Consider the following 24154-nt stretch of genomic DNA (forward strand, 5'->3'; position numbering starts at 1 on the left):
AAGAGTTTACACATGCATACAAATGTATATAGAAAAGTAATAAACTCCCCAAAGTGTTAACATTAGTAGCTGTAAGAGGGATCACTGAAGATTTTTTATATTCTTCTTTGTGCTTGCTTGTCTTTTCTGTAGCTCACATACTGTTAGAAATACTCTGTCAAAACCTTCTACAACATACCACAAAATCTTTTCAATAAGGACACAGAGAAGTTATAACTAAGAGCATAAAATGCCACCATTTCATGAAACAAAATGGGTTCTAAAGATGTGTATTCATGCATTATGATTTCATTAAGGTGTAAAATACATTCCTTCAGTTATAGTTTAGATAAATTATAAAGTTTTAAAAATAATACATTTTTTTAAAAGTACAGGCCAAATTAAACACACATTTCAGAGGCTGAGGCACATTTAAAACATTTTTAAACCAACTTATTCATGCTACACAAGAGTAAAATAAAACTGAAGACCTCAATTCAAATACTGAATGGCAATCTACCATTTTTCAAAATCATCATTTAATTCACACGGGATACCCAATGGTAATCCTGAAAGACATTTCTAAAAAATGTAGTGACAGAATTCAAACCTATTACTCATATAAGTGCCATAGACAGGGGTCTATTCTTCTATCACTATAAATAAATAAGAGACCAGGCACAAGCTTGAGACTGAATTGGACATAACCTTGACATGAAGCCATCTTTTCATTACAGACTAAGCAATGTACAACACGCCTTTAAGATGGAATTCTTAAAGAAGAGGTAGGAAATGTCAAATAGGATGACAAGAAATTGGGTTCTTTGAAAACACACTGTGTAAAGAGTAATTATGCTATAGTATAGGAAAAAAAACAATTCAAGGATAGGAAACTCTTTCCCAAGGGTCAAAATAACTGAAGTACCGTATTTTTCACTTCATAAGACACACCTGACACACTTAGGGTTTTAAGAAAGAAAATAAGAAAAAAAATATTCTGAACCAAATGCTGTGTTAAAATATTTAATAAAATAGGCTCAGTGGTAGAGCGTCAGCCTGGCGTGCAGGAGTCCCAGGTTCGATTTCCGGCCAGGGCACACAGGAGAAGCGCCCATCTGCTTCTCCACCCCTCCCCTTCTCCTTCCTCTCTGTCTCTCTCTTCCCATCCCGCAGCTGAGGCTCCATTGGAACAAAGTTTGCCCTGGCGCTGAGGATGGCTCTGTGGCCTCTGCCTCAGGCACTAGAATGGCTCTGATTGTGGCAGAGCAATGCCCCAAGATGGGCAGAGCATTGCCCCCTGGTGGGCATGCCGGGTGGATCCCGGTCAGGCGCATGCGGGAGTCTGACTGCCTCCCCATTTCCAACTTCAGAAAAAAAAAATTAATAAAATATACCACAATAATATTTCAACAATGTAAACTTAACAGCAGTATTAACAACCATTAGCACTGTTATTAACAAATGAGAAGAGACTTTAATGTTCAAGTACTCTTGTAGTTGTCCAGGAACCCACAGCAGCTAAAAAAAGAACATTCACTCCACAAGATGCACGGGCATTTTCCCCTCCACTTTGGGGAAAATAAGTGCATCTTATGGAATGAAAAATATGGTAATCAATACTTAATATCATAATAATTTTTCTTTAAGCCTCACTTATAAATGAATAGAAAACATGAAATTCTTTAATATTTCAGGTTATCATTTTACAATTGGTAGAATTTAAATTTTATTTTAAAAATGTTAACTGTGATGATTATATCATGACAATAAAAGTTCTCGAAAATTGAATCCTATATAAATATCATTAAAGGCCTATAAAAGTAGGACTGAATCTACTTTTTTTTGGAGAGAGAGAAAGAGGCAGGGGTGTGGGTAAGAGGGTGAGAAGCACCAACTCATACTTGTGACATTTTAGTTGTTTAGTGCTTGCTTCTCATATGTACGTTGACGGGGGGCTCCAGCTGAGACAGTTACCCTTTGCTCAAGCCAGCGACCTTGGGCTTTTCACACCAGAGACCTTTGGGCTTAAGTTGTTCAGCTTTGGGATCATACAGACAATTCCCTTGCTCAAGCCAGTGACCCTGCACTGATGAGCCCATACTCAGAGCCATCGTCCCTGGGGCTTCGAACCAGGGACCCCAGCATTCTGGGTCAATATGCTTTTTCAACTGAGTCACCACTGGTCAGGCTGAATCTACTTCCTTCTCTGCCAAAATATATACAATATAGTATGGCTCAAATTTAAAACACTGAACTTATATTTAAAGCCCCATTACAATATAAAACTATGTGTTAGTATGTGGTATAAACACAAGGGTAACAATAAAAGGAATTAAAACTGGCTCACTAGCAATTTCGAATGATAACAAAATTTTTATTGTATTTTTTCCCCTAGATATCAGCTTGGAAGAAAAGGTTTGAAAACATAATATATCAAGAAAGGCTCATTAGGTTGTCATCTGACTTGTCAGTCACAACTCTACAAGTGAGAAGACAGTGGACCCAAACATTCCAAGTACTGAAACAGAGGAATTACCAGCCAAGAATACTATATCCATCAAAACTGTCCTTCAAATACGAAGGAGAAATAAAAACTTTTGCAGACATACAGAAGCTAAGGAATTTATCACCAACCCCCCCACCCCCGTAGGAAATACTCAAGGAAGTTATGCAACCAGACACAAAGAACAAAACAACTTAACACTACAAGAAAAAGATCCAGCAAAGTCACAATAAAAACAAGGATAATCTGTGACAATTGCATAAAATGGGAGAGGATAAAGACCTGCAGTACAAAGGAGGATAGAGTGCAGAAGCACTCATATGACAAAGGACTCTTGTACATATAAACATTTTTCTCTTAATAAACTTAATGATAACCACCCACGAAAAAGCCACTACTAAAACACACAGCTTAAAAAAAGAAATGGGAAAGAAGTATGGAATACCAGCAAACAAAATAAACTGACAGAAACAAAAAAGAAGAAGGAACAAACAAGAGAGCTACCAGAAAACAAAACGTAAAATGGCTATAGGAAATCCTCAAGTGTCAATAATTTAGAACACCTTTACATAAAATTCATCAATTGCCAATAACCCTAAAAATGTAATTTCTACTTAGAATTACCACATACATCCTGGTTGGGTTAAGTTGGAGGAAAAAACAAAGGCAAGCTCAGAGTAAGAGGACCACATGAAAAATTGTATAACTGTATTCAAATGACATTTTTCACTTACTTGGGAAAAGTATTATACAATTAAATCTTGTAATTTTAATGGCCCTACTGTTTAACTTGTCTGTTGGGTATTAATAATGATAAAGGATATGGATAAATAAATGGATGAGGGCCCTGGCCAGTTGGCTCAGCGGTAGAGCGTCGGCCTGGCGTGCGGGGGACCCGGGTTCAATTCCCGACCAGGGCACATAGGAGAAGCGCCCATTTGCTTCTCCACCCCCCACCCCCTCCTTCCTCTCTGTCTCTCTCTTCCCCTCCCGCAGCCAAGGCTCCATTGGAGCAAAGATGGCCCGGGCGCTGGGGATGGCTCCTTGGCCTCTGCCCCAGGCGCTAGAGTGGCTCTGGTCAGGGCAAAGCGACGCCCCGGAGGGGCAGAGCATCGCCCCCTGGTGGGCAGAGCTTCGCCCCCTGGTGGGCGTGCCGGGTGGATCCCGGTCGGGCGCATGCGGGAGTCTGTCTGACTGTCTCTCCCTGTTTCCAGCTTCAGAAAAATGAAAAAAAAAAAAAAAAAAAAAAGAAAGAAAAATACAAAAAATAAATAAATAAATAAATAAAAATGGCTGAGGTAGACAAAGGATTTACCATGAAACCAGGGTACATTCTAGGACCTTTCTAAAATAACTATACAGAAGGGAAAACGTTAACCTTAAAATACACACAAACTCCTCTCTTTCACTCACACACACACACACACAAATGACTTGTAAATGTTAAGTCCAATTTACCTATTTATAAGGCTAGATTATACATCAACTTCAATCAATGCTAGTTTAATAAAGCACTAAAATGTTTAGGTTGATAACTTTTTTTCTTTTTAAATCAATTATCAATTTTTTATTTGTTTTAGGCCTCAGAAAATCTCTTCTGTGTAACAATAGTCGATTCATATGGTTTTGTATTAGAAAATCTGCAGTTACATGAGTTAATCAAAGGATTTCAGAATATGATCATCTTTGATATAACTGCCATGGAAACATAATCATGTATGTAAATTTCTAGTTACTTGTTATTGGTTCTTACCCCTTCTTTCGGGTCTGTGTGCAGTCCTCCTCCTGCGTGACCATGCCAACACGTCCTCTTTTCTATTAGAGGCCACACCTGGAGAGCCTAGTTGAAGATGATACCAACGCATCCATTAGCCATTACAGAATACCAGATTGTTAAAAGTGTGACCTTAATATATTAGCTTTCTCACTGTCATTTTTTACTATAATACTGTGTAATCTGTTACTCTATCATTGCCAAGTAAAGTATATTATACAGTTAATTAATGATATCCCAGTTGCTTTCCACGTGTATCCAGTTTTGCTGTACAATTTAATATAGTTGATTTGACACAACTGATTTTGTTCTTATTTCAGCTCACATATATACATTTAGAAACAAAGTGTTTTTAATATTGCATAGTCTACTTATGCTATAGGAAGGTGCACAGATGTTTTGTCTCTCCTATTACATGGTAAATTTCTTAAGATTAGAGACAGTCTCTTTTATTTTTGTATCTCCCACTTCATATAACAGAGAATTTTGCACATAGGTGGTGTATATTTCAATGCTGGTTGGATTAGCTTATAAAATAGAGCTATCAGCAGACACCAAAGCCCACAGTGGGTGAATCCCACACAGTGTGGGCTCAATCCCCACATAGCATTTCATGTGCTGGTATCATGGCCAATTCTGACAAGAAGTCAGCCTCAGAATCAATCCAACCCACTAATGAGCAGACAGCAACTAAGGTTCAACTGCAATAGGAGGGCACACACAACCCACACAAGGGACACTCCTGGAACACCCAGCTCAGGTATCACGGATACAGTACCACTGAGACCTGCAAGACACCTACTACATAAGGCCACTCTGAAAAGACTTGGAAACATACCATACCTACCTAATCCATAAAACTGAACACAGAGATGTAGCCAAAATGAGAAGACAAAGAAACATGTCCCAAATGAAAGAACAAGACAAAACTCCGAAAGAGAACTAATGAAATGAAAGCAAGCAATCTACCTGAAACACAGTTCAAAACACTGGTTATAAGGATGTTCAAGGCACTTAGTGAGAACTTCAGCAAAGAAATAGCAAGCATAAAAAGGAACATAGGATCCATAAAAAGGAACCAGTCAGAAATGAATACAATAAATGAAATGAAGATACACTAGAAGGAATCAACAGCAGATAACATGAAGCGGAGAACTGAATTAGCAATTTGGAAAGCAAAGTAGCACTCCACGTCAGCAGCCACCACTTCCCGGATGCTGCTGTCCCCTAGCGTGACCTGTGGTAGCACTGCAGATAAAGCACTGACCTGGACTGCTGAGGTCTCTGGTTCAAAACCCCAGCCTTGCCCAATCAAGGCATATACGAGAAGCAACAATGAGTTGATGATTCCTGCTTCTCACCTCCCCACACCTTTTTCTCTCTCCTTTACCTAAACTCAAAAAATAAAATCTTTGAAAAAGAAATTTAACCCTGGCCAGTTGGCTGAGCAGTAGAGCGTCGGCTAGGCATTGTGGAAGTCTTGGGTAGCAAGTGTTGAAGTAGCAAGTCCAAGAAGTGCTACATGTCTCAAATAAGATGAATCCAAAGAGACCCATACCAAGTCACATGACAGTTAAAATGGCAAAGAGTAAAGAAAAAGAGAAAAATTTAAAAGCAGCAAGAGAAAAAGTACACTTAAACTTTCCTACCAGGAAGCTCCTCTAAGACCATCAGCTTACTTCTCAACAGGAACTTTTTAGGCCAAAGAAACTGAATAAAATATTAAAATGATGAAAAGAAAAAAACCTATAACCAAGATTACCCAGCAAGGCTATCATTTAAAGTTGAGAAAAGAGATAAAGAGCTTTCCCAGACAAGCAATGATAACCACTAAATGTCATAAATCAATAAACTGAGCATTGAAATAATTTAATGTGAATCATCCAGATATAGTTAAATAGCATTAGTTCAAACTAATATTTTTTGTGGGTACGGGTGGAAAGCTTCCTGCATTATGGAATATTGTTAAACAAGTGGTTGGCAACTCAAGTATGGATATTTTAATTTAAATTGGCCCTACTAAAATATAATAAACAGTTTACATGTGTAATTTAAGCTTTCCTCTCCAATCTCATTTGCACTGTTAATTTACTCAGCAAATGTTCCTTTTTATTGTACAAACAAGGGTTCTCAGTCCTGTGTTCACTGTATTTGTCATCAATTCCAAGCCAGGGTGATATGGTTGAAAGATGCACTCAGTGGTGCAGAAAGAGACACTTGTAAAATATGAATCCTAATTTTACTCCGAGTTGTGTTTCATTTTTTTCATTGACTGATGCAAAGCAGCAAATAATAATAAAATGAAGGATATATTTTTTCAAATAATTCACTGTTCCTCCATGTCACTTGGAGGGAAGTCCTAGGCCTATGCCATGAAAAATATGGGGGTCTTGCCTTTAAAGGACTATCAGTCTAGCAAAGCAGAAAGCAAACATGGTGACATGGGAGCCACAGAAACATGGCACTCGGCCTCAAAGCTGCAGTGGCTTCTTATTTCTCAAGACCAGATCTAAATGCCTTACCATGTCCTTCAAGGCCCTGGTTGACTTGGCCTTGGCCTAGCTCTCGGGCCTCATCTTACTGCTTGCTGGGCTCCTATGGCCACACCAGCTTCTTTCTGTTGCTCAAACCCTCAGACCCCTTGCTGCCTCACGACAGTCATAAATTTGTGTCCTTAGACAGATGCTTCCAAGGAGAGATATAAGTAAGAGAGCCTGGGCCCACATATATGCCTCAAATCATTCATTCATCACTCAGCTGTTATGGCCAGACTGACAACCAGGACCCAGGATATGCTAGGCGCCGTGGTCCTTGTCTCCAAGGAGTGATTACTCTGTAAAACAAATAAAAATAAGTAAAAAGGGCAACAAGCATATGAAAAAACATATTTCACGTACTTAGCAACCAAAGAGGGCAGGGATGGCCCTAATATATCAGACAAAATAGACTCTTAAGTCTAAACTTCTCTCGAGACAAAATATGTCATTATATAATGATAAAAGGGCTAATTCAACAGGAAGATATAACATTATAAATATATACACACACATCAGAGCACCTAAAAGTACAAATATTGACAGAGCTAAGGACAGTAGTGGACTATAATACTCTACTTATAATAAACAGAACATACAAACAATAAAAAAAACAGCCAACTTCAACAACACTATACATAGATCTAACAGACATATACAGAACTTAACACACAACAGCAAAAGAACACACAATCTTCTCAAGCTCATACTCAAAACACTCTCCAGTATAGATCATATGTTAGGTCACAAAACAAATCTTCACAAATTTAAGAAGATGTAAATAATTCCCAGGTATATTTTTCAACAATGGAATGAAAGTAGAAACCAGCAATAGCCACAAAATGAGAACTGACAAATACTTGGAAACTATTCAACACAATCTTGAACAACCATTGGGTTAAAGAGGAAACCAAAAGGAAATTTTAAAAGATTCTTGAGATAAGCAATTAGTAAAACACAACTTACCAAAATTAATAAAAGTAATAATAAGAGGAATGTTCATAGTTATAAACACTACATCAAAAAGATCTCTGAAATAGGCTGAATTTCCCCCTCAAAAAATTCCTATGTTGAAACATAATTCATGATGCAATCATATTTGGAGGTGAGGCCTTTGAGACGTGACTAGCTAAATAAAAGTACAGCCTCAATAATGGCAGTATTGCCCTGATAATAGAAACCCCAGAGATATTCTTGGACCAGTTCACCACGTAAAGATACAGCAAGAAGACAGTCATGTATAAACCAGGAAGTAGGCCCTCACCAGACACTGAATCTACTGAGGCACCTTGATGTTAGATTTCCCAGCCATCAGAACCATGAAAATAAATTTAAGTTGTTCATAAGCCTCCGGTATTTCTTAAAGTAGCCTGAACTGAGACAATCTCAAATAAACAATCTTACATTTCACTTAAAGGCAGTTAAAGAAGAGCAAACTAAACCTATATATAGCAGAAGGAAGGAAATAATAAAGACTAGAGCAGTAATAATACAAAGAAAAAAAAATTGAAAATTAATCAACAAACTAAAGTTGATTTTTTTTGGAAAGATAAACACAATCAACAAACCTTTAGCTAGACTAAGAAAAAAAGAAACACTCAAATGAATAAAATCAGAAATGAAAGAATAGACAATATAACAGATGCCTCAGAAATAAAAAGTGTCATAAGGGATTGTTGTGAACTTTAAATGTCACTGAATCACGTCTGACCCTCTTCATTTCCAAGCAAAATAATCCGATTAAAAACATCCTAAATTTTTCCTAAATTCTGTTTTCCATTCTCTAATTACATTCTGTGTCTTTCCAGTAATCACTGTAATTCCCTGATATGCATCTCATACTGTGAAATCTAAATCTTAAAACTACACACTCTAAAAAAGCAGAGTAAAGATAATTTCCCTAATGTTGTTCTTTCTGCTTGGAATGTTCTCACCAGTTTTGGCACCAGCAAGAGATCCACCCTATAATCTGGTCCTTAATTATCACTATTTCCTCTGCATGCCTACAGCACTTATTGCTTATACTATTCATTTGAGATTTAATGTACTGTCTTCTTTTTTAGTGTTGTAGTACACAGATGCAGTCTCCTTAACTGAATGAACCAATGCTGAAGGCATTAACCTATGTATTTCTTTTGGTACCCTATTATGTAGCTTAGTGCTACGTACAAAGCAGACATTTAATATTTGCTGATGAGGGATCAAAACTTTAAAAGGTTGTTGTTTTTCATACTTATTTGACAGTAGTTTAGTAATACTGATGACGAGTGGTAGCAATGAAATGTTTTGTCAATATATCAGAAATAAAAAGATACAGTGAAGTACCAATAATTGTTTTAAGAGTTATTCTTGAGAGATGATCATGGACACAAATAGTAAGAGGCACTATATCTCCACTCATTAAAGATAAATACCCTTATAGATTCCAAAGCGATCTGTGTACACATAACAGTATTTTTGGATCACAGGACAATCGTGTTTATATATAAACTGAGGACGGTCTATGTTTTGGAGAGAAAGATAACGGTTTTGGCTTATCAACCAGTCCTGTTAGGGAGTTAACAAGCGCCCACTTTCCGTATTTCCCCAAAGGAAGTTATATATATATATATATAAAAAAGGGCGCCAACATACCGTATTTCCCCATGTATAAGACGCATTTATTGGGGGGGCGAAATTCGACGCAAAAAATGTTACATAAAGTTATTGAACTCAAGTTTTATCCATTATAAAATGCATACAAGAGCGAAAATGTGGGAAAGACAAGTAAAAAAAAAAAAACTACAACCACTGTATCAGACGCACCCAGTTTTTAGACTCCACATTTTGGGGGGAGGTGCGCCTTATAAATGGGGAAATACGGTAATTCCCCAGGTTCATTTATACCTAAGCTTGTAGTCTTTCGGGTGCTCTATACACGGTCCTTCCAACTGAGTAACATAGGAAGAACTGGCAAACTGGTTCCACATTCCATCACCAACTTTGGAAGGTTTACCTTTGCATTTACAAAGGTAAGCAGGATGGGTACAGTGTCACAACGCTGTGCGAGTCACGGGCGTTCCAAGAGTGACCTCTGCCCGGTACATCCTGGCGGAATCTCCTGTGCTGTATTGCCCAAGGTTTTCTTCACCGTTTTTCTCAAAATGAGTCACCCTAACTTCCTTCACTCCTGCTGTTCCGAGTTAGAGCCTTCCCAACCTTTCTTTTCTCTTTCTCTGATCCGAGGTTACGAAGGGCAGTGTTCTACCCCCCGCCCCGTAGGTCCCTTGCCCTTCACCCCTACTCTTCCATGGGTATCTCACCTGGGAGACTTGAGCGCTTACTGGGATGCGGAGCTGACGAGGTCCCCATGGCGGACCTGCACCGCGCACCGACGAACCGAGAGGCCGGATTAGAATCGCCAGGTGCAGACGCTTTTCGAAAGCAGCCGCCGCGGCAGCCCAGCGCCAGGAATGGATCGCGAGCAACGCCATCTTGAGCGAGGAAACAGGAACCCACCGCAGAGGATTGTGGGATGCTGACGGACCGGACTAGGCCTCTTTCCCTCCCCCTCATTTTCCAGGCTCCCAAGACCGGAAATAGCTTCTCTTAAGATTCAGGTACTTCCAGCGCAGCTGATTATTTTCTTCTTGGATGGGCCTTTGCAACGTTTTACTTACACAACCGGAAATGTCAGACTAATATTGTCTTTTTCTTTTCTTTTTTGAAGTGAGAAGCAGGGAGGCAAAGAGACAGACTCCCGCATGTGCCCGACCGGGATCCACCTGGCATGCCCACCAGGGGAGGATGCTCTGCCCATCTTCGGTGTTGCTCAGCAACCAAGCTCTTCTTAGCGCCTGAGGCGGAGGCCATGGAGCCATCCTCAGCGCCCAAGCCAACTCTGCTCCAGTGGAGCCTTGGTTGTGGGAGGGAAAGAGAGAGACAGAGAGGAAGGAGAGGGGGAGGAGTGGAGAAGCAGATGGGCCCTTCTCCTGTTGGGCCCTGGCCAGGAGTTGAACTCAGGACTTTCACACGCTGGGCCAATGCTCTACCACTGAGCCAGCCAGCCAGGGCCTAATATTGTCTCTTTCTCTTTTCCTAGATTTCCCAGATAAAATACATGCAGGATGCACAGTTAAATTTGAATTTCAGTTAAGAATATCATTTATATAGATATAGATAGATATAGATAGATAGATAGATAGATAGATAGATAGATATGTCTCAAATATTGCATTTGCTAAATCTGGCCACCTATCTTGTTCGTTATTTCAGTCTCCAGTACCTCCTACAACTCAGTAACACACTGGACTCTGCATTTTCCCTTTGCACATTCTTATCTTCTCCTGTGCACTACAAATATTCGTTTCCCTAGAGAAGATGCCTCCTCCGAGATATTCACTGTCTCTCTGTATTGTAAGCACTTTTACTGGGCTGTTTGCGCAAACCTTAGGGCACTTTTCCCTTGTCGCTTTTGGAACAGTTTTACACACACACACAGTTTTACTCTGCTAATTTGACTCTAGCTATTCCCTTTGTTTTTTACACTGTTCCTAATTATTTCAGAACAGCTAGATTGGCTGATGGATAGTCAAGTGTCAGTGTATGTGTAATCCATGTTTAAAGACAGGTTTCTCATTGATACGTAAAGACACATGTAGCCCCATGTTCATTGCAGCACTGTTCACAGTGGCCAAGACATGGAAACAACCAAAAAGCCCTTCAATAGAAGACTGGATAAAGAAGATGTGGCACATATACACTATGGAATACTACTCAGCCATAAGAAATGATGACATCAGATCATTTACAGCAAAATGGTGGGATCTTGATAACATTATACGGAGTGAAATAAGTAAATCAGAAAAAAACAAGAACTACATGATTCCATACATTGGTGGAATATAAAAACGAGACTAAGAGACATGGACAAGAGTGTGGTGGTTACCAGGGGTGGGGGGAGGGAGGACATGGGAGGGAGGGAGGGAGAGAGTTAGGGGGAGGGGGAGGGGCACAGAGAACTAGATAGAGGGTGGCGGAGGACAATCTGACTTTGGGCGAGGGGTATGCAACATAATTTAATGACAAAATAACCTAGACATGTTTTCTTTGAATATATGTACCCTGATTTATTAATGTCATCCCATTACCATTAATAAAAATTTATTAATAAATAAATAAAGACAGGTTTCTATTCTCTTGTCACCACTGTCATCAAACAAAATGTAGAAATATGTCTACAATTATCTGGGAAACTGCACTTCCAAGTGTAAATGTTACTTGAAACCTTGGAGACAGGAATGCAATTGCAATTTTATATTCATTGCTGCATTCTCAAACCTGTCACACAAGACAGGCAAATAATTATGAACTCCTTATATAAAACCACCCTGGACTAATCATAACTCAGATGAAGACAAAAAATATGCCTGGCCCAAGCAGTTACCTTGACTTTCTTTCAACGTTCCTTTTCACTTCAGGTTTCCAGGTAAGAGCATGTTTGAGGGGAGTTATTTAAATAAGAATAAATTTTCCAATGGAAAGGAATTCCATATACATTAAATGGCATTTTCAAAACAAGAAGGCATGAGAAAACTTTACCAGATTCAGGGAGTGAATGGCAGTGTAGTAGGAGATGAGCCTGGCTGAATAGAGGTCTGATGTTGAAAAGGCCTCTAAGAAGTTAATATTTGATCATATAGCCAGTGAAATGCTTTAATCAGGAGAGTAACATGATCCAATTTGCATGTCTATTAAATCACTCTAGCTTATATAGTCAATTAATATTTGACAATGGGGTAAATCCAGCCTATTCAATCCATGGTGCTGGGAAAATTGGACAGATACATGAAAAAAAAAAAAAAAGCTAGACCACCTTCTTAGACCACAAACAAGAATAAACTCAAAATGGATTAAAGACCTAAATGTAAGACTCAAAACCATAAAACTCCTAGAAGAGCCTGACCAGGTGGTGGCGCAGTGGATAGAGCGTCAGACTGGGATGCGAAAGGACCCAGGTTCGAGACCCCAAGCTCACCAGCTTGAGCATGGGCTCATCTGGCTTGAGCAAAGAGCTCACCAGCTTGTTTGTACCCAAGGTCACTGGCTCCAGCAGGGGGTTACTCGGTCTGCTGAAGGCCCACGGTCAAGGCACAACTAAGAAGTCGCAACGTGCAATGAGAAACTGATGATTGATGCTTCTCATCTCTCTCCGTTCCTGTCTGTCTGTCCCTGTCTATCTCTGCCTCTGTAAAAAAAAAAAAAAAAAAAAAAAAAAAAAAAAAAAAACCTCCTAGAAGAAAACATAGGCAGTAAAATTGAGATGTACATTTCTCATACCAATATTTTTTTCTGATATATTTCCCTAGGTGAGCGCAATAATAATTTAAAAAAGAACAAATGGAACTACATCAAACTAAAAAGTTTTACATAGCAAATAAGACCGTAAATAAAATGAAATGACAGCCTACTGAATGGGAGAAATATTTGCCTATGATATTCAGTACATTTGATGGGGGTTAATATACAAAATTTATAAAGAACTCATACTACCCAACACCAAAAAATCCAAATTAAATAATGAGCAGAAGACCTGAAAAGACACTTCTCCAAAGAAAACAAACAGATGTATAGATGGTGAATAGACATGAAAGATACTAAAGATCACTAATCATCACAGAAATGCAAATTAAAACCGCATTGCAATGTCATCTCACACCTGTCAGAATGGCTATCACCAATAAATCAACACACAAGTGTTGGCAAGCGTGTGGAGAAAAGGGAACCCTCGTGCACTGTTAGTAGGAATGTAGACTTGTACAGCCTCTGTGGAACAGTATGGAGGGTCCTCAAAAACATTAAACATGGAACTGCCTTATTGAATCAGCAATTCCACTTCTGGATATATACCCCAAAAATATATTCAAAAATATATATTCAAAAAATATATGCATTGTAGCGTTATTTACAATAGCCAAGACTTGAAAGCAACCCCAGTGCCCATCAATAGATGAGTGGATAAAAAAAATCAGTGAGATACACACACACACACACACACACACACACACACATACACATTCATCGCGTCATCAATAAAAATTAAATCTTACCATTTGTAACAGCATGGATTGACCTAGAAGATATTGTGCTCAGTAAAAGAAGTCAGAGAAAGAAAAAGATTATATGATTTCACTTATATGTGGAATCTAAAGAACAAAATAAAGTTGAAGCAGTCTCAGATATAGAGAGCAGATTCATGGTTGGCAGAGGGAACAGGGGTTAGGAGACTGGGTGAAAAAGGTGAAGGAATTAAGAAGATGAATTGGCAGTTACAAAATAGTTACTCAACCTAAGGAATGTAAAATACAGCCTAAGGAATGTGGTCAATAATATTGTAATAACTATGTATGGTGCCAGGTGAACACTGCAAATATTAGGGAGAATACTTTGTACACTGGAAACTAATGAAAGAATATTGAGTGTAAACTATAATTTAAAACATAGAAATGTGAAGTAAAATTTTGAAAGCAGAAGAGTAAATGGTAAAGAATATAAGATATACATTTGAAAAGATATAAAAATGGACAATTTTACATAATTAGGATCCCTATAACCAAGGTAAGGTATAATCTGAAAGGTCATACAACTATTCTTTTGGAAAGAAAGTCACAACATTTGTTCAGAACACTGGCTACCTTTAATTAATAGATTTCTTTTCATAAGGAATTTAAAATTACAATGCAAAAGCTTAAGCATCACCAAAGTCAACTTAAATTGTGGAATTCTTGGAGTTCAAGGCACAAAAAGATTGTCACGGAGTTCATCAGAGTACTAATTATTAATAGAAGATTATATCAGGATTCCCCAGCTCAATCATGTAGTACAATTTTTGGTTCATAGGTTAATTCTGGTACTGCAGGTAAGACATTATCAAGTACAACATAAAGTGTGGTATATAGTAGAGGAATATAACCTGGACTAATCTGAGGACCTGGGTTATAGAAAATCAAATTATTCTCATCATACTTGTGTTCAAATCCCTACCTACTAAGATTTAAATGAGATAACTAAAACATACTGCAGGAAATAGAGCTCAATATTAATATTATATCTTTCTTGCCAAATTTCAACTCTAATACTTATTATATAACTCTAAATTAGACTCATAAATCTCAATTTTCTCACCTGTAAAATGAATTATAATAGTGAACTTTACACCACAGTTTTGAATGAGACAACGTATAAAAAAAAGTGTTTTCTAACGGCACTGTATAGATGCATGTGAAAATTTTCTATTAGTACCTGCAATAGAAATTTAGTTTGCTGCATCCTATTATTTTTAGGGCTCATCTCAAATTTAGAGCTCAAAACCTAAAATGAGGTTTATAGTCATCTCAATCATTATAGGAGAATTTTCTGCTTTTTGTTTTGTCTGGCTTTGAACCTCTATCAAAAAATGGGAGGCAAGAGAGTTAAATTTTAAAAATATTTTTTATTTTTAAATTATAATTGACAGACAGTATTATATTAGTTTCAGGTGTACAATAGAGTGATTCAACATGTATATGCCTTATAAAGTGATGACCACAATAAGTCTAGTAACCAGTCAGCATATATACTTATTGCTATGTTATTGACTCTATTCCCTATTCTGTACATTACATTCCCATGACTAATTTTATAACTGGAATTATGTGTTTCCAAATCCCCTTCCCTGTTTCTGCCCCTCCTCCATCTTCTTCCCCTCTGGCACCTATCAATTTTTTTCTTTGTATCTATGAGTTTTACTTTTGGGTTTTTCTGTTTGTTTGTTTTGATTTTTAGATTCCACATATAAGTGAAATCATACTATATTTGTCTTTCTCTGTCTGACATATTTCACTTAACAATACTATAGATCCATCCATGTTGCAAATAGCAAGTATTCATTTTTTATTATATATCTCACATCTCCTTTATCCATTTATCTACTGATGAACACCAATGTAGCTTCCATATCTTGCCTATTGTACTCAATGCTGCAGTAATGGTGCATGTATCATTTTGAATTAGTGTTTTTGCTTTCTTTTTTCCTTTTTTTTTTTTTTTTTTTGTATTTTTCTGAAGCTGGAAACGGGGAGAGCCAGTCAGACAGACTCCTGCATGCACCCGACCGGGATCCACCGGGCACGCCCACCAGTGGGCGACGCTCTGCCCACCAGGGGGCGGTGCTCTGCCCCTCCAGGGCATCGCTCTGTTGCGACCAGAGCCACTCTAGCGCCTGGGGCAGAGGCCAAGGAGCCATCCCCAGCGCCCGGGTCATCTTTGCTCCAATGGAGCCTTGGTGCGGGAGGGGAAGAGAGAGACAGAGAGGAAGGAGAGGGGGAGGGGTGGAGAAGCAGATGGGCGCTTCTCCTGTGTGCCCTGGCCAGGAATCGAACCCGGGACTTCTGCACTCCAGGCCGACGCTCTACCACTGAGCCAACCGGCCAGGGCCCTGTTTTTGCTTTCTTAAGATAAATATCCAGAAGTGGAATTGCTGGGTTGCATAGTAGTTCCATTTTTAATTTTTAGAGGAATCTCCATATGTTTTCCATAGGGGATGCACTAATTTACAATCCCACCAACAGTGTGCAAGAGTTGTCTTTTTGCTAATTCCTATACTGACAGATGTGAGGTGATAGATATCTCAATGTGGTTTTGATTTGCATTTCCCTAATGATTAATGATATTGAACATATTTTCATGTGTTTGTATATCTTCTTTGGAGAAATGTCCTCTGCCTGTTTTTTAATTGGGTTGTTTGTTTTTTGACATTGAGTTGTATATGTTTTGGATATTCATACCTTATGGGATGTATCTTCTGCAAATATCTTCTGCCATCAGTAGGTTGCTTTTTCTCAAGAAAACCAAAAGGAAATTTGTAAATTCTGCTGTTAGTGTCTTTGGTGTAGGTTTCCATGATGTCTAACATTATCCTTTGGTTTTCAAAGATCCATACTATTCATAATCTCTATTACCTCTATAACTATAGTGAATTTCAATATCTTGACTCATTTTTGTTTGTATCTCTTCTAGCACCTACCAACATGCCTAGCAAATAGAGAGGGCTAAACTAGTATCTGTTAACTTGCTGGTTTTATGAATATGTAACTGTACATAAAGAACTAGATTTTAAGTTAAAAAAACTGGGGATGCTACCTTGGTTCTGTTTCTTGTTGGCTGTGTGACCTTAGATAAGTCATTTTAAGAAGAATTACACATACGTCGTCTATAAACTGGGATTGATAATCCTCAAGCTTATTTTAAGAATTAAATGAGAAAATGTATAGAAGCTCTTTGTAAAATATAAACCACCAAATTTAAGGTATTATTATGATGAGTCATAAGTGAATTTTTCTTTAATAGTATCTTAAATACTTAATCTGACTTCCATACTCATGCTTATTGGTTCATATAGGTAAGTAAATGCATGTGTTTTTTTTTGTTTGTTTGTTTTTACAGAGACAGAGAGTCAGAGAGAGGAATAGATAGGGACAGACAGACAGGAACGGAGAGAGATGAGAAGTATCAATCATCAGTTTTTCGTTGCGACACCTTAGTTGTTCATTGATTGCTTTCTCATATGTGCCTTGACCATGAGGCTACAGCAGACCGAGTAACCCCTTGCTCGAGCCAGCGACCTTGGGTCCAAGCTGGTGAGCTGTGCTCAAACCAGATGAGCCTGCACTCAAGCTGGCAACCTTGGGGTCTCGAACCTGGGTCCTCCGCATCCCAGTCCGAGGCTTTATCCACTGCGCCACCGCCTGGTCAGGCGCATGTGTGTTTTTTGTAAGAGTAAAAATGTACCCTTTGAATTAAATTCTGTGCTAGGTGAGAAGATGGACAGGCTTTCAAAAATAAGTTGGATTATGATTCTAAGCTTCAATTCTTACCATCCAATAAAATTTAAACTCTGCATAATTACAGTTAATAGTTTACTGACCTAAAGGGTCAGGCACAAAGCAGAGAAAATGGAAAAAATAATATTAATACCAAACAACAAAAAAAACATAAAATGGGTCAATCCCACCAAAAGCCTGGACATTCCTGCTATCTATTATTTATATTTCTTTGAATATCTGCATTTGCAGCTTATGCTCCTATGTGCAACAGGAATTTTAAAAATTGGCTGTTTGGCCTGACCAGACGATGGCGCAGTGGATAGTGTTGAGCTGGGATGCAGAGGACCCAGGTTTGAGACCTTGAGGTCGCCAGCTTGAGCGCAGGTTCATCTGGTTTGAGCAAAGCTCGCCAGCTTGGACCCAAGGTCGCTGGCTCAAGCAAGGGGTTACTTAGTCTGCTGAAGGCCTGTGGTCAAGGCACATATGAGAAAGCAATCAAAGAACAACTAAGGTGTCACAACAAAAAACTAATGATTGATGCTTCTCATCTCTCTTCGTTCCTGTCTGTCTGTCCCTATCTATCCCTCTCTCTGATTCTCTCTCTCTCTCTCTCTGTAAAAAAGTAAAAAATAAAAAAATTGGCTGTTTGGAAGGCAAATAGAATTATAGAATGTCTAAATTGGAAGAATATCTAGGAATCAAATAGTTAATGCATCTCACTTATAGAAGGGAAAGGGACTTGTTAAATGCTGATCAATAATTTCGTAGAAGAATTATCAGGTTTCTAACTTTCAGGTTGTAGTGCTTTAAACATCGAGCCTATATGGCACTATTTCTCAAAGAGTACCATTTTAAAAAAATTAATTTGTTGGGTTACCTGCTAAAAATAAAATTCTTGGACTCCGTCTCAGAATTACTGAAACAGAATCTCAAAAGTAGTCCATGAGAACCTGCATTTTAGCAAGCTCTATAATTGTAATGAACATAGATGTTGAAAAGTACTGCTCCAGACATTCTTACTTCAAGCCCTTATACTGAGTCCACACACTAAAAGTGTCTTTCCAAACATTTATTTTTTTAAAAAAAAAGTGGTAGTGTTAGTGGCACAGTTAAACTTCAGTTCTTGAGATTGGTAAAGAAAGAATTCAAAGGAAAGAAGTCTAGTGCAAGAAGTTTATTTAGTCTTTTAGAAACAATGTCAGAGGGGCATAAGTAAGCTTTTTGGAGCCAGGAAACAAGTTACAGAGGCAAAAGAAGAGCCCTTGGAGACAGGTTCAGGGGGATAACCCTGGGACAATTTGCCACTGCCTGCTGCTCCCATGGTTGCAAGTCTTTTGGCAACCTTTAGGGCTTAGAAGAAAGAAAGCAAACAAATGTGCCTGAGGGAAGAAGTGGAGGATGGTGGCTTGAGTATGCTTCAGGGAAACAGAGCATGTGCACCCTGAGTTCTTTGTCTTAAGGGTTTTTATGTTTTCTAAAGGCAAGAATTTTAGGGGAGGATCTCAATAGAATATTTGTTGGCTTTCTAGGTGTGCCCTTTTCCTGTTGTGATCTCTAATGATTGGTCGGTGCTAGGGTAGAAGGTAATTGGTCATTGCATCTGGTCCTGATACCAGCGACCGTGTTGCTTCCTCTGGCTCTGCTGCTTCTCTGGGCCTGGAGCTAAACACGTTATCTCTACTTTGACCCAAACTCTGTCTTTGTGGTCAACAGACTGAAGGCTTTATTCCCAAGAGTATTTGATACTGATCAGAACCTCATTGTCCTGAGGGCTGAGGCTTAAGGGAGTGTTCCTGCAAGGGAGAAGGAGGCAGGTGAGTCAGGGTGCAGGATGGGGCCCATTTGAATCAGCCATCTGCTTCAGTTTCCCCATTTCACTTGCTAAAGCATTTTCCTGGCTTTGTACTATCCTGCCTTTAGAGTGAATCTAAAATGCTATCAGAATCCTCATGGTAACTGTACAGTGTAGGGCCCAACCAATACAGATAAGGAAAACTACAGCAATCAAGCAGACTTGGGAGGCTTCAAGTTGTAGAACCATCTAGTAAAGAGAAGGTTATTGGGCAGTCTGCTAGGCATGTGTTACTTCCTCTTTTGGCTATATGGTGGCTGAAAAATATTAACAGTTTTCCTCCTACCTTCTAAGTTCTTTTGGCTAGCTAAACTTGAAATTACCAAAGACAAAATCAACGTTTAATACATGTGCATGGGGAATTCACAGAGACATGACCATTACATGAAAATCTCAAAGACAGTGAAGCAACATTGGATATCTAAGACATTTTGGACAAAGGAGAAAAGTTGGGTAACAGGGTATTAGATTTCAGAAGTGAGAGTGGAGGGTTCAAAAGTAGTTGAGGAAGAGGGCAGGAAAATCTCCTTAGGTGACTCAAACTCGGGGACATAGTGGATATCATACTCAGTTTAAATTAGGCTAAGGGGAACATCCTAAGATCTACCTCCAGGTTCTCTGTCTGACTCTCTTGGGCAGAAAAGGGGTAGGGGTCCAAGTTTTTTCTGAGTCATTTGTTTCTTAACCCTTTGAGTAGTGAGTTTAGTTTTTTTTCATGCTCACTGACCCCTGGGAGTAAGTTGTTTTTTGTTTTGTTTTTTTCAAAAAATGAAATGAGTTACAGTTACAGTTTTATTAACTTAAAATCCTGGTTTTGAAAATAATTTTTTATAATAATTCTGTTACTTTTTACAATTTATTTATTTTTTACATTTTATTTATCCATTTTTTTAGAGAGAGGAGACACAGAGAGAGAAAGAGACAGAGAGAGGAAAGAGGTAGAAAGAACAGAGGGAGGAGCAGGAAGCATCAACTCTCATATGTGTCTTGACCAGGCAAGCCTGGGGTTTCGAACCAGTAACCTCAGTGTTCCAGGTCGACGCTTTTACCCACTGTGCCACCACAGGTCAGGCTGGTTGTTGTGTTTTTTTATAACCAATTTATAGAAATAAGAACATACCTTTGTCTTTTTTTTTTTTTTTTGCAATTTTCTGAAGCTGGAAACGGGGAGGCAGTCAGACTACCACATGCATCCAACTGGGATCCACCCGGCACGCCCACCAGGGGGGGGATGCGCTGCCCATCCGGGGCGTCGCTCTCAGGACCAGAGCCACTCTAGCGCCTGGGGCAGAGGCCAAGGAGCCATCCCCAGCGCCCGGGCCATCTTTTTGCTCCAATGGAGCCTTGGCTGCGGGAGGGGAAGAGAGAGACAGAGAGGAAGGAGAGGGGGAGGGGTGGAGGAGAGGGGCGCCTCTCCTGTGTGCCCTGGCGGGGAATCGAACCGGAACTTCCGCACGCCAGGCTTACGCTCTACCAATGAGCCAACCGGCCAGGGCCCCTTTGCCTTTTTTTAATGTTGTCTTCCACATGTACAATTTTACTCTGGATAGTAAGGAGGCACAAGGAGGTACATGAACATTTTGTACTACTCCAAGTGTTACTAAACAGCTTAAAAAGCTATATCCCCCAAAGCAGTTTCAGGGTGGCAGAATTTTGGTTCCTTCCGTTAGATAGAACAAGGTGAAGATCCCATGATGAAGTGTATAACCTTTCTGCAATGAAACAGTCTGGACATAATGGGGTTTGTGTGTGTCATCATTTTATCATCCCCTCCCCATCCTTAGCATTTCCTGGAAGACCCTGCAACTAAGTAAGCATACCATCCCTAACATTTCCTGGCTCAACCAAAGTTCTACACCCAGAAGCCCTTCAGCCAGCTGGCCAGGAAGGCCCTGCAACTAAGCATTCTGGATCTGCCTGACTAGGTGTGGAAACAGACCTCGCTGGAGGGACTGCAAGGGTTAACAAACAGGGCGATTGCAGAGTGGCAGGGAGAGCAGCCAATAGAGTGTCTGGGCAGGTTGTGCATCTGCTGGGCGGGCTGCAATGGGATGTGGCCAAAGGGAGCCAATGGAAACCTAGAGGGTGAGAAGGCAGCAACGGAAGCTAGAGGGTCAGAGGACGTGGGGACCCTCAGGAGCACACGTGCGCATCCCCCCTGGCCTTCATCCTGAGTGGTTGACAGTTCAGAGAACAGGTGCATGGCCACGGGGTTACAGTGTCCGGACTGCATGCCCTGTCACCAGCCACAAATCAACTCTGCTTCCACCCCAAGCGTGGAGCCGCCGCGACCTGGAGACCTCATTCCGGATCATGTTGGGGGACACAGCGCCTCCAAAACGAAGCCGGCTCTCCACGCCTGTCATACCCCTTCCAGCGCCCTGGGAGAGGGGAGCCTTCAGGCCAACTCCAATCCTGAGAGCAGCAACGGGGACAGTGGCAACACGGACACATCGGCCCGCAACTCCTTCCCAAGGGACAGCCAGCCATCCTGGCACGTGGGGTCTCAGCTGAAACTGCTCCCCATGAGTGAGCAGATCCGGGAGCTGCAAACCATCATTCGAGACAAGTGAGCCAAGGGGTGGAAGGGGAAAAAGGAGTTGGAGGGGGTCTGTCTTAGAGGGTGGGCAGGAATTAAAAAGGAAAAGGGCTTATGGGATGCAAACACATAAGTAACTCCCATATTCATTGCAGCATTATTCACAGTGGCCCAGACATGGGGGTCATTTTATGGGCGTAGGGAAACTGGCTTGTGGAGATCTGAGCAGGGCTTTTTCTTGGAAAGGGGACTCTCTCCTGGTGACTCAGACCTCCCACCCTCTTTTTTCCTAGTCCCAGCATTTAACATCAATGTTGTTTTAAGATGAATGATGCCTTGTAGAGGTAACCTCTTGCTTACTCTTTGTCTCTTCTGAGCTATATGAGGAATCCTGAGACATTCAGGCAGGTAAAACACACCTCTGCTGTCTGGTGCTTGTCCACGGGCTAAATCTATAATACTACCCAAGGTTATGATACTTCCAAACACCTCAGGATCACAAATGGGAGTAAAGCAATTTCAAGGAAATCCTGTTGCGCTCAACAGGCCATCTGCCCAAGGTTGCTTTTAGTCTTGGAGTTGAGCTTGACTTGGTCATGTGCAAGCTTATCGTCCTACTCTTTTTTTTTTTTTAATATTAATATTTTTTTATTAAATTTAATGCAGTGACATTGATAAATCAGGGTACATATGTTGAGAGAAAATATCTCTAGATTATTTTGACATTTGATTGTGCTGTATACCCCTCCCGCAAAGTTAAATTGTCTTCTGTCACCTTCTATCTGGTTTTCTTTGTGCCCCTCCCCTCCCCTAACCCCTCTCTCCTTCTTCACCCCCTCCCCCCTCCCCCAACCCCCCCGCCCCTGTTGCCATCACATTCTTGTTCATGTCTCTGAGTCTAATTTTTATGTCCCTTCTATGTATGGATTCATCTCAGTTTTTTTTCTGATTTACTTATTTCACTCCGTATAATGTTATCAAGGTCCATCCATGCTATTGTAAATGATCCGATGTCATCATTTCTTATGGCTGAGTAGTATTCCATAGTATATATGTACCAAAGTTTTTTAATCCACTCGTCCTCTGACGGACACTTGGGCTGTTTCCAGATCTTCGCTATTGTGAACAATGCTGCCACAAACATGCGGGTGCATTTCTCCTTTTCGAGCCGTTCTATGGTGTCCTTGGGGTATATTCCTAAAAGTGGGATAGCTGGGTCAAAAGGCGGTTCGATTTTCAGTTTTTTGAGGAATCTCCATACTGTTTTCCACAGTGGCTGCACCAGTCTGCATTCCCACCAGCAGTGCAGGAGGGTCCCCTTTTCTCCACATCCTCGCCAGCACTTATTCTGTGTTGTTTTGTTGATAAGCGCCATTCTGACTGGTGTAAGGTGATATCTCATTGTGGTTTTAATTTGCATTTCTCTAATGGTGAGTGCTGTTGAGCATTTTTTCATATGCCTATTGGCCATCTGTATGTCCTCTTTGGAGAAGTGTCTATTCATCTCTTTTGCCCATTTTTGGATTGGGTTGTTTGTCTTCCTGGTGTTGAGATTTACAAGTTCTTTATAAATTTTGGTTATTAACCCCTTATCAGACGTATTGTCAAATATGTTCTCCCATTGTGTAGTTTGTCTTTTTATTCTATTCTTGTTGTCTTTAGCTGTGCAAAAGCTTTTTAGTTTGATATAGTCCCATTTGTTTATCCTGTCTTTTATTTCACTTTCCCGTGAAGATAAATCAGCAAATATATTGCTCCGAGAGATGTCGGAGAGCTTCCTGCCTATGTTTTCTTCTAAGATGCTTATGGTTTCACGGCCTACATTCAAGTCTTTTATCCATTTTGAGTTTATTTTTGTGAGTGGTGTAAGCTGGTGATCTAGTTTCATTTTTTTGCAGGTAGCTGTCCAATTTTCCCAACACCATTTGTTAAAGAGGCTGTCTTTACTCCATTGTATTTCCTTACCTCCTTTGTCAAATATCAGTTGTCCATAGAACTGTGGGTTTATTTCTGGGTTCTCTGTTCTATTCCATTGATCTATATGCCTGTTCTTATGCCAGTACAAGGCTGTTTTGAGTACAATGGCCTTGTAGTATAACTTGATATCAGGAAGTGTGATACCTCCCACTTTA

At 39.9% G+C, this 24154-nt stretch overlaps 2 protein-coding genes across 3 annotated transcripts in view; one reads left to right on the forward strand and one right to left on the reverse strand.

Annotated features, from left to right (window-relative positions):
- The window catches only part of ABCB7 (ATP binding cassette subfamily B member 7), a 58227-nt gene extending 47920 nt beyond the window's left edge, over nt 1-10307 (reverse strand). For both annotated transcript variants that reach the window (XM_066249310.1, XM_066249309.1), the window contains exons 1-2: nt 10093-10307; nt 4236-4322 (exon numbers count right to left, since the gene is read on the reverse strand). In XM_066249310.1, coding sequence (XP_066105407.1) covers nt 4236-4322; nt 10093-10263 — 258 coding nt within the window. In that variant the 5' untranslated portion in view covers nt 10264-10307. The remainder of the gene's footprint in view (nt 1-4235; nt 4323-10092) is intronic.
- An 11263-nt stretch (nt 10308-21570) lies between these two features.
- The window catches only part of UPRT (uracil phosphoribosyltransferase homolog), a 35733-nt gene continuing 33149 nt past the window's right edge, over nt 21571-24154 (forward strand). Inside the window, exon 1 of the mRNA XM_066249313.1 lies at nt 21571-22052. Within this exon, the coding sequence (XP_066105410.1) occupies nt 21685-22052 (368 nt within the window). The 5' untranslated portion in view covers nt 21571-21684. The remainder of the gene's footprint in view (nt 22053-24154) is intronic.

Source organism: Saccopteryx bilineata, chromosome X (genome assembly GCF_036850765.1).
Source record: "Saccopteryx bilineata isolate mSacBil1 chromosome X, mSacBil1_pri_phased_curated, whole genome shotgun sequence".
Classification (NCBI taxonomy): Eukaryota; Metazoa; Chordata; class Mammalia; order Chiroptera; family Emballonuridae; genus Saccopteryx; species Saccopteryx bilineata.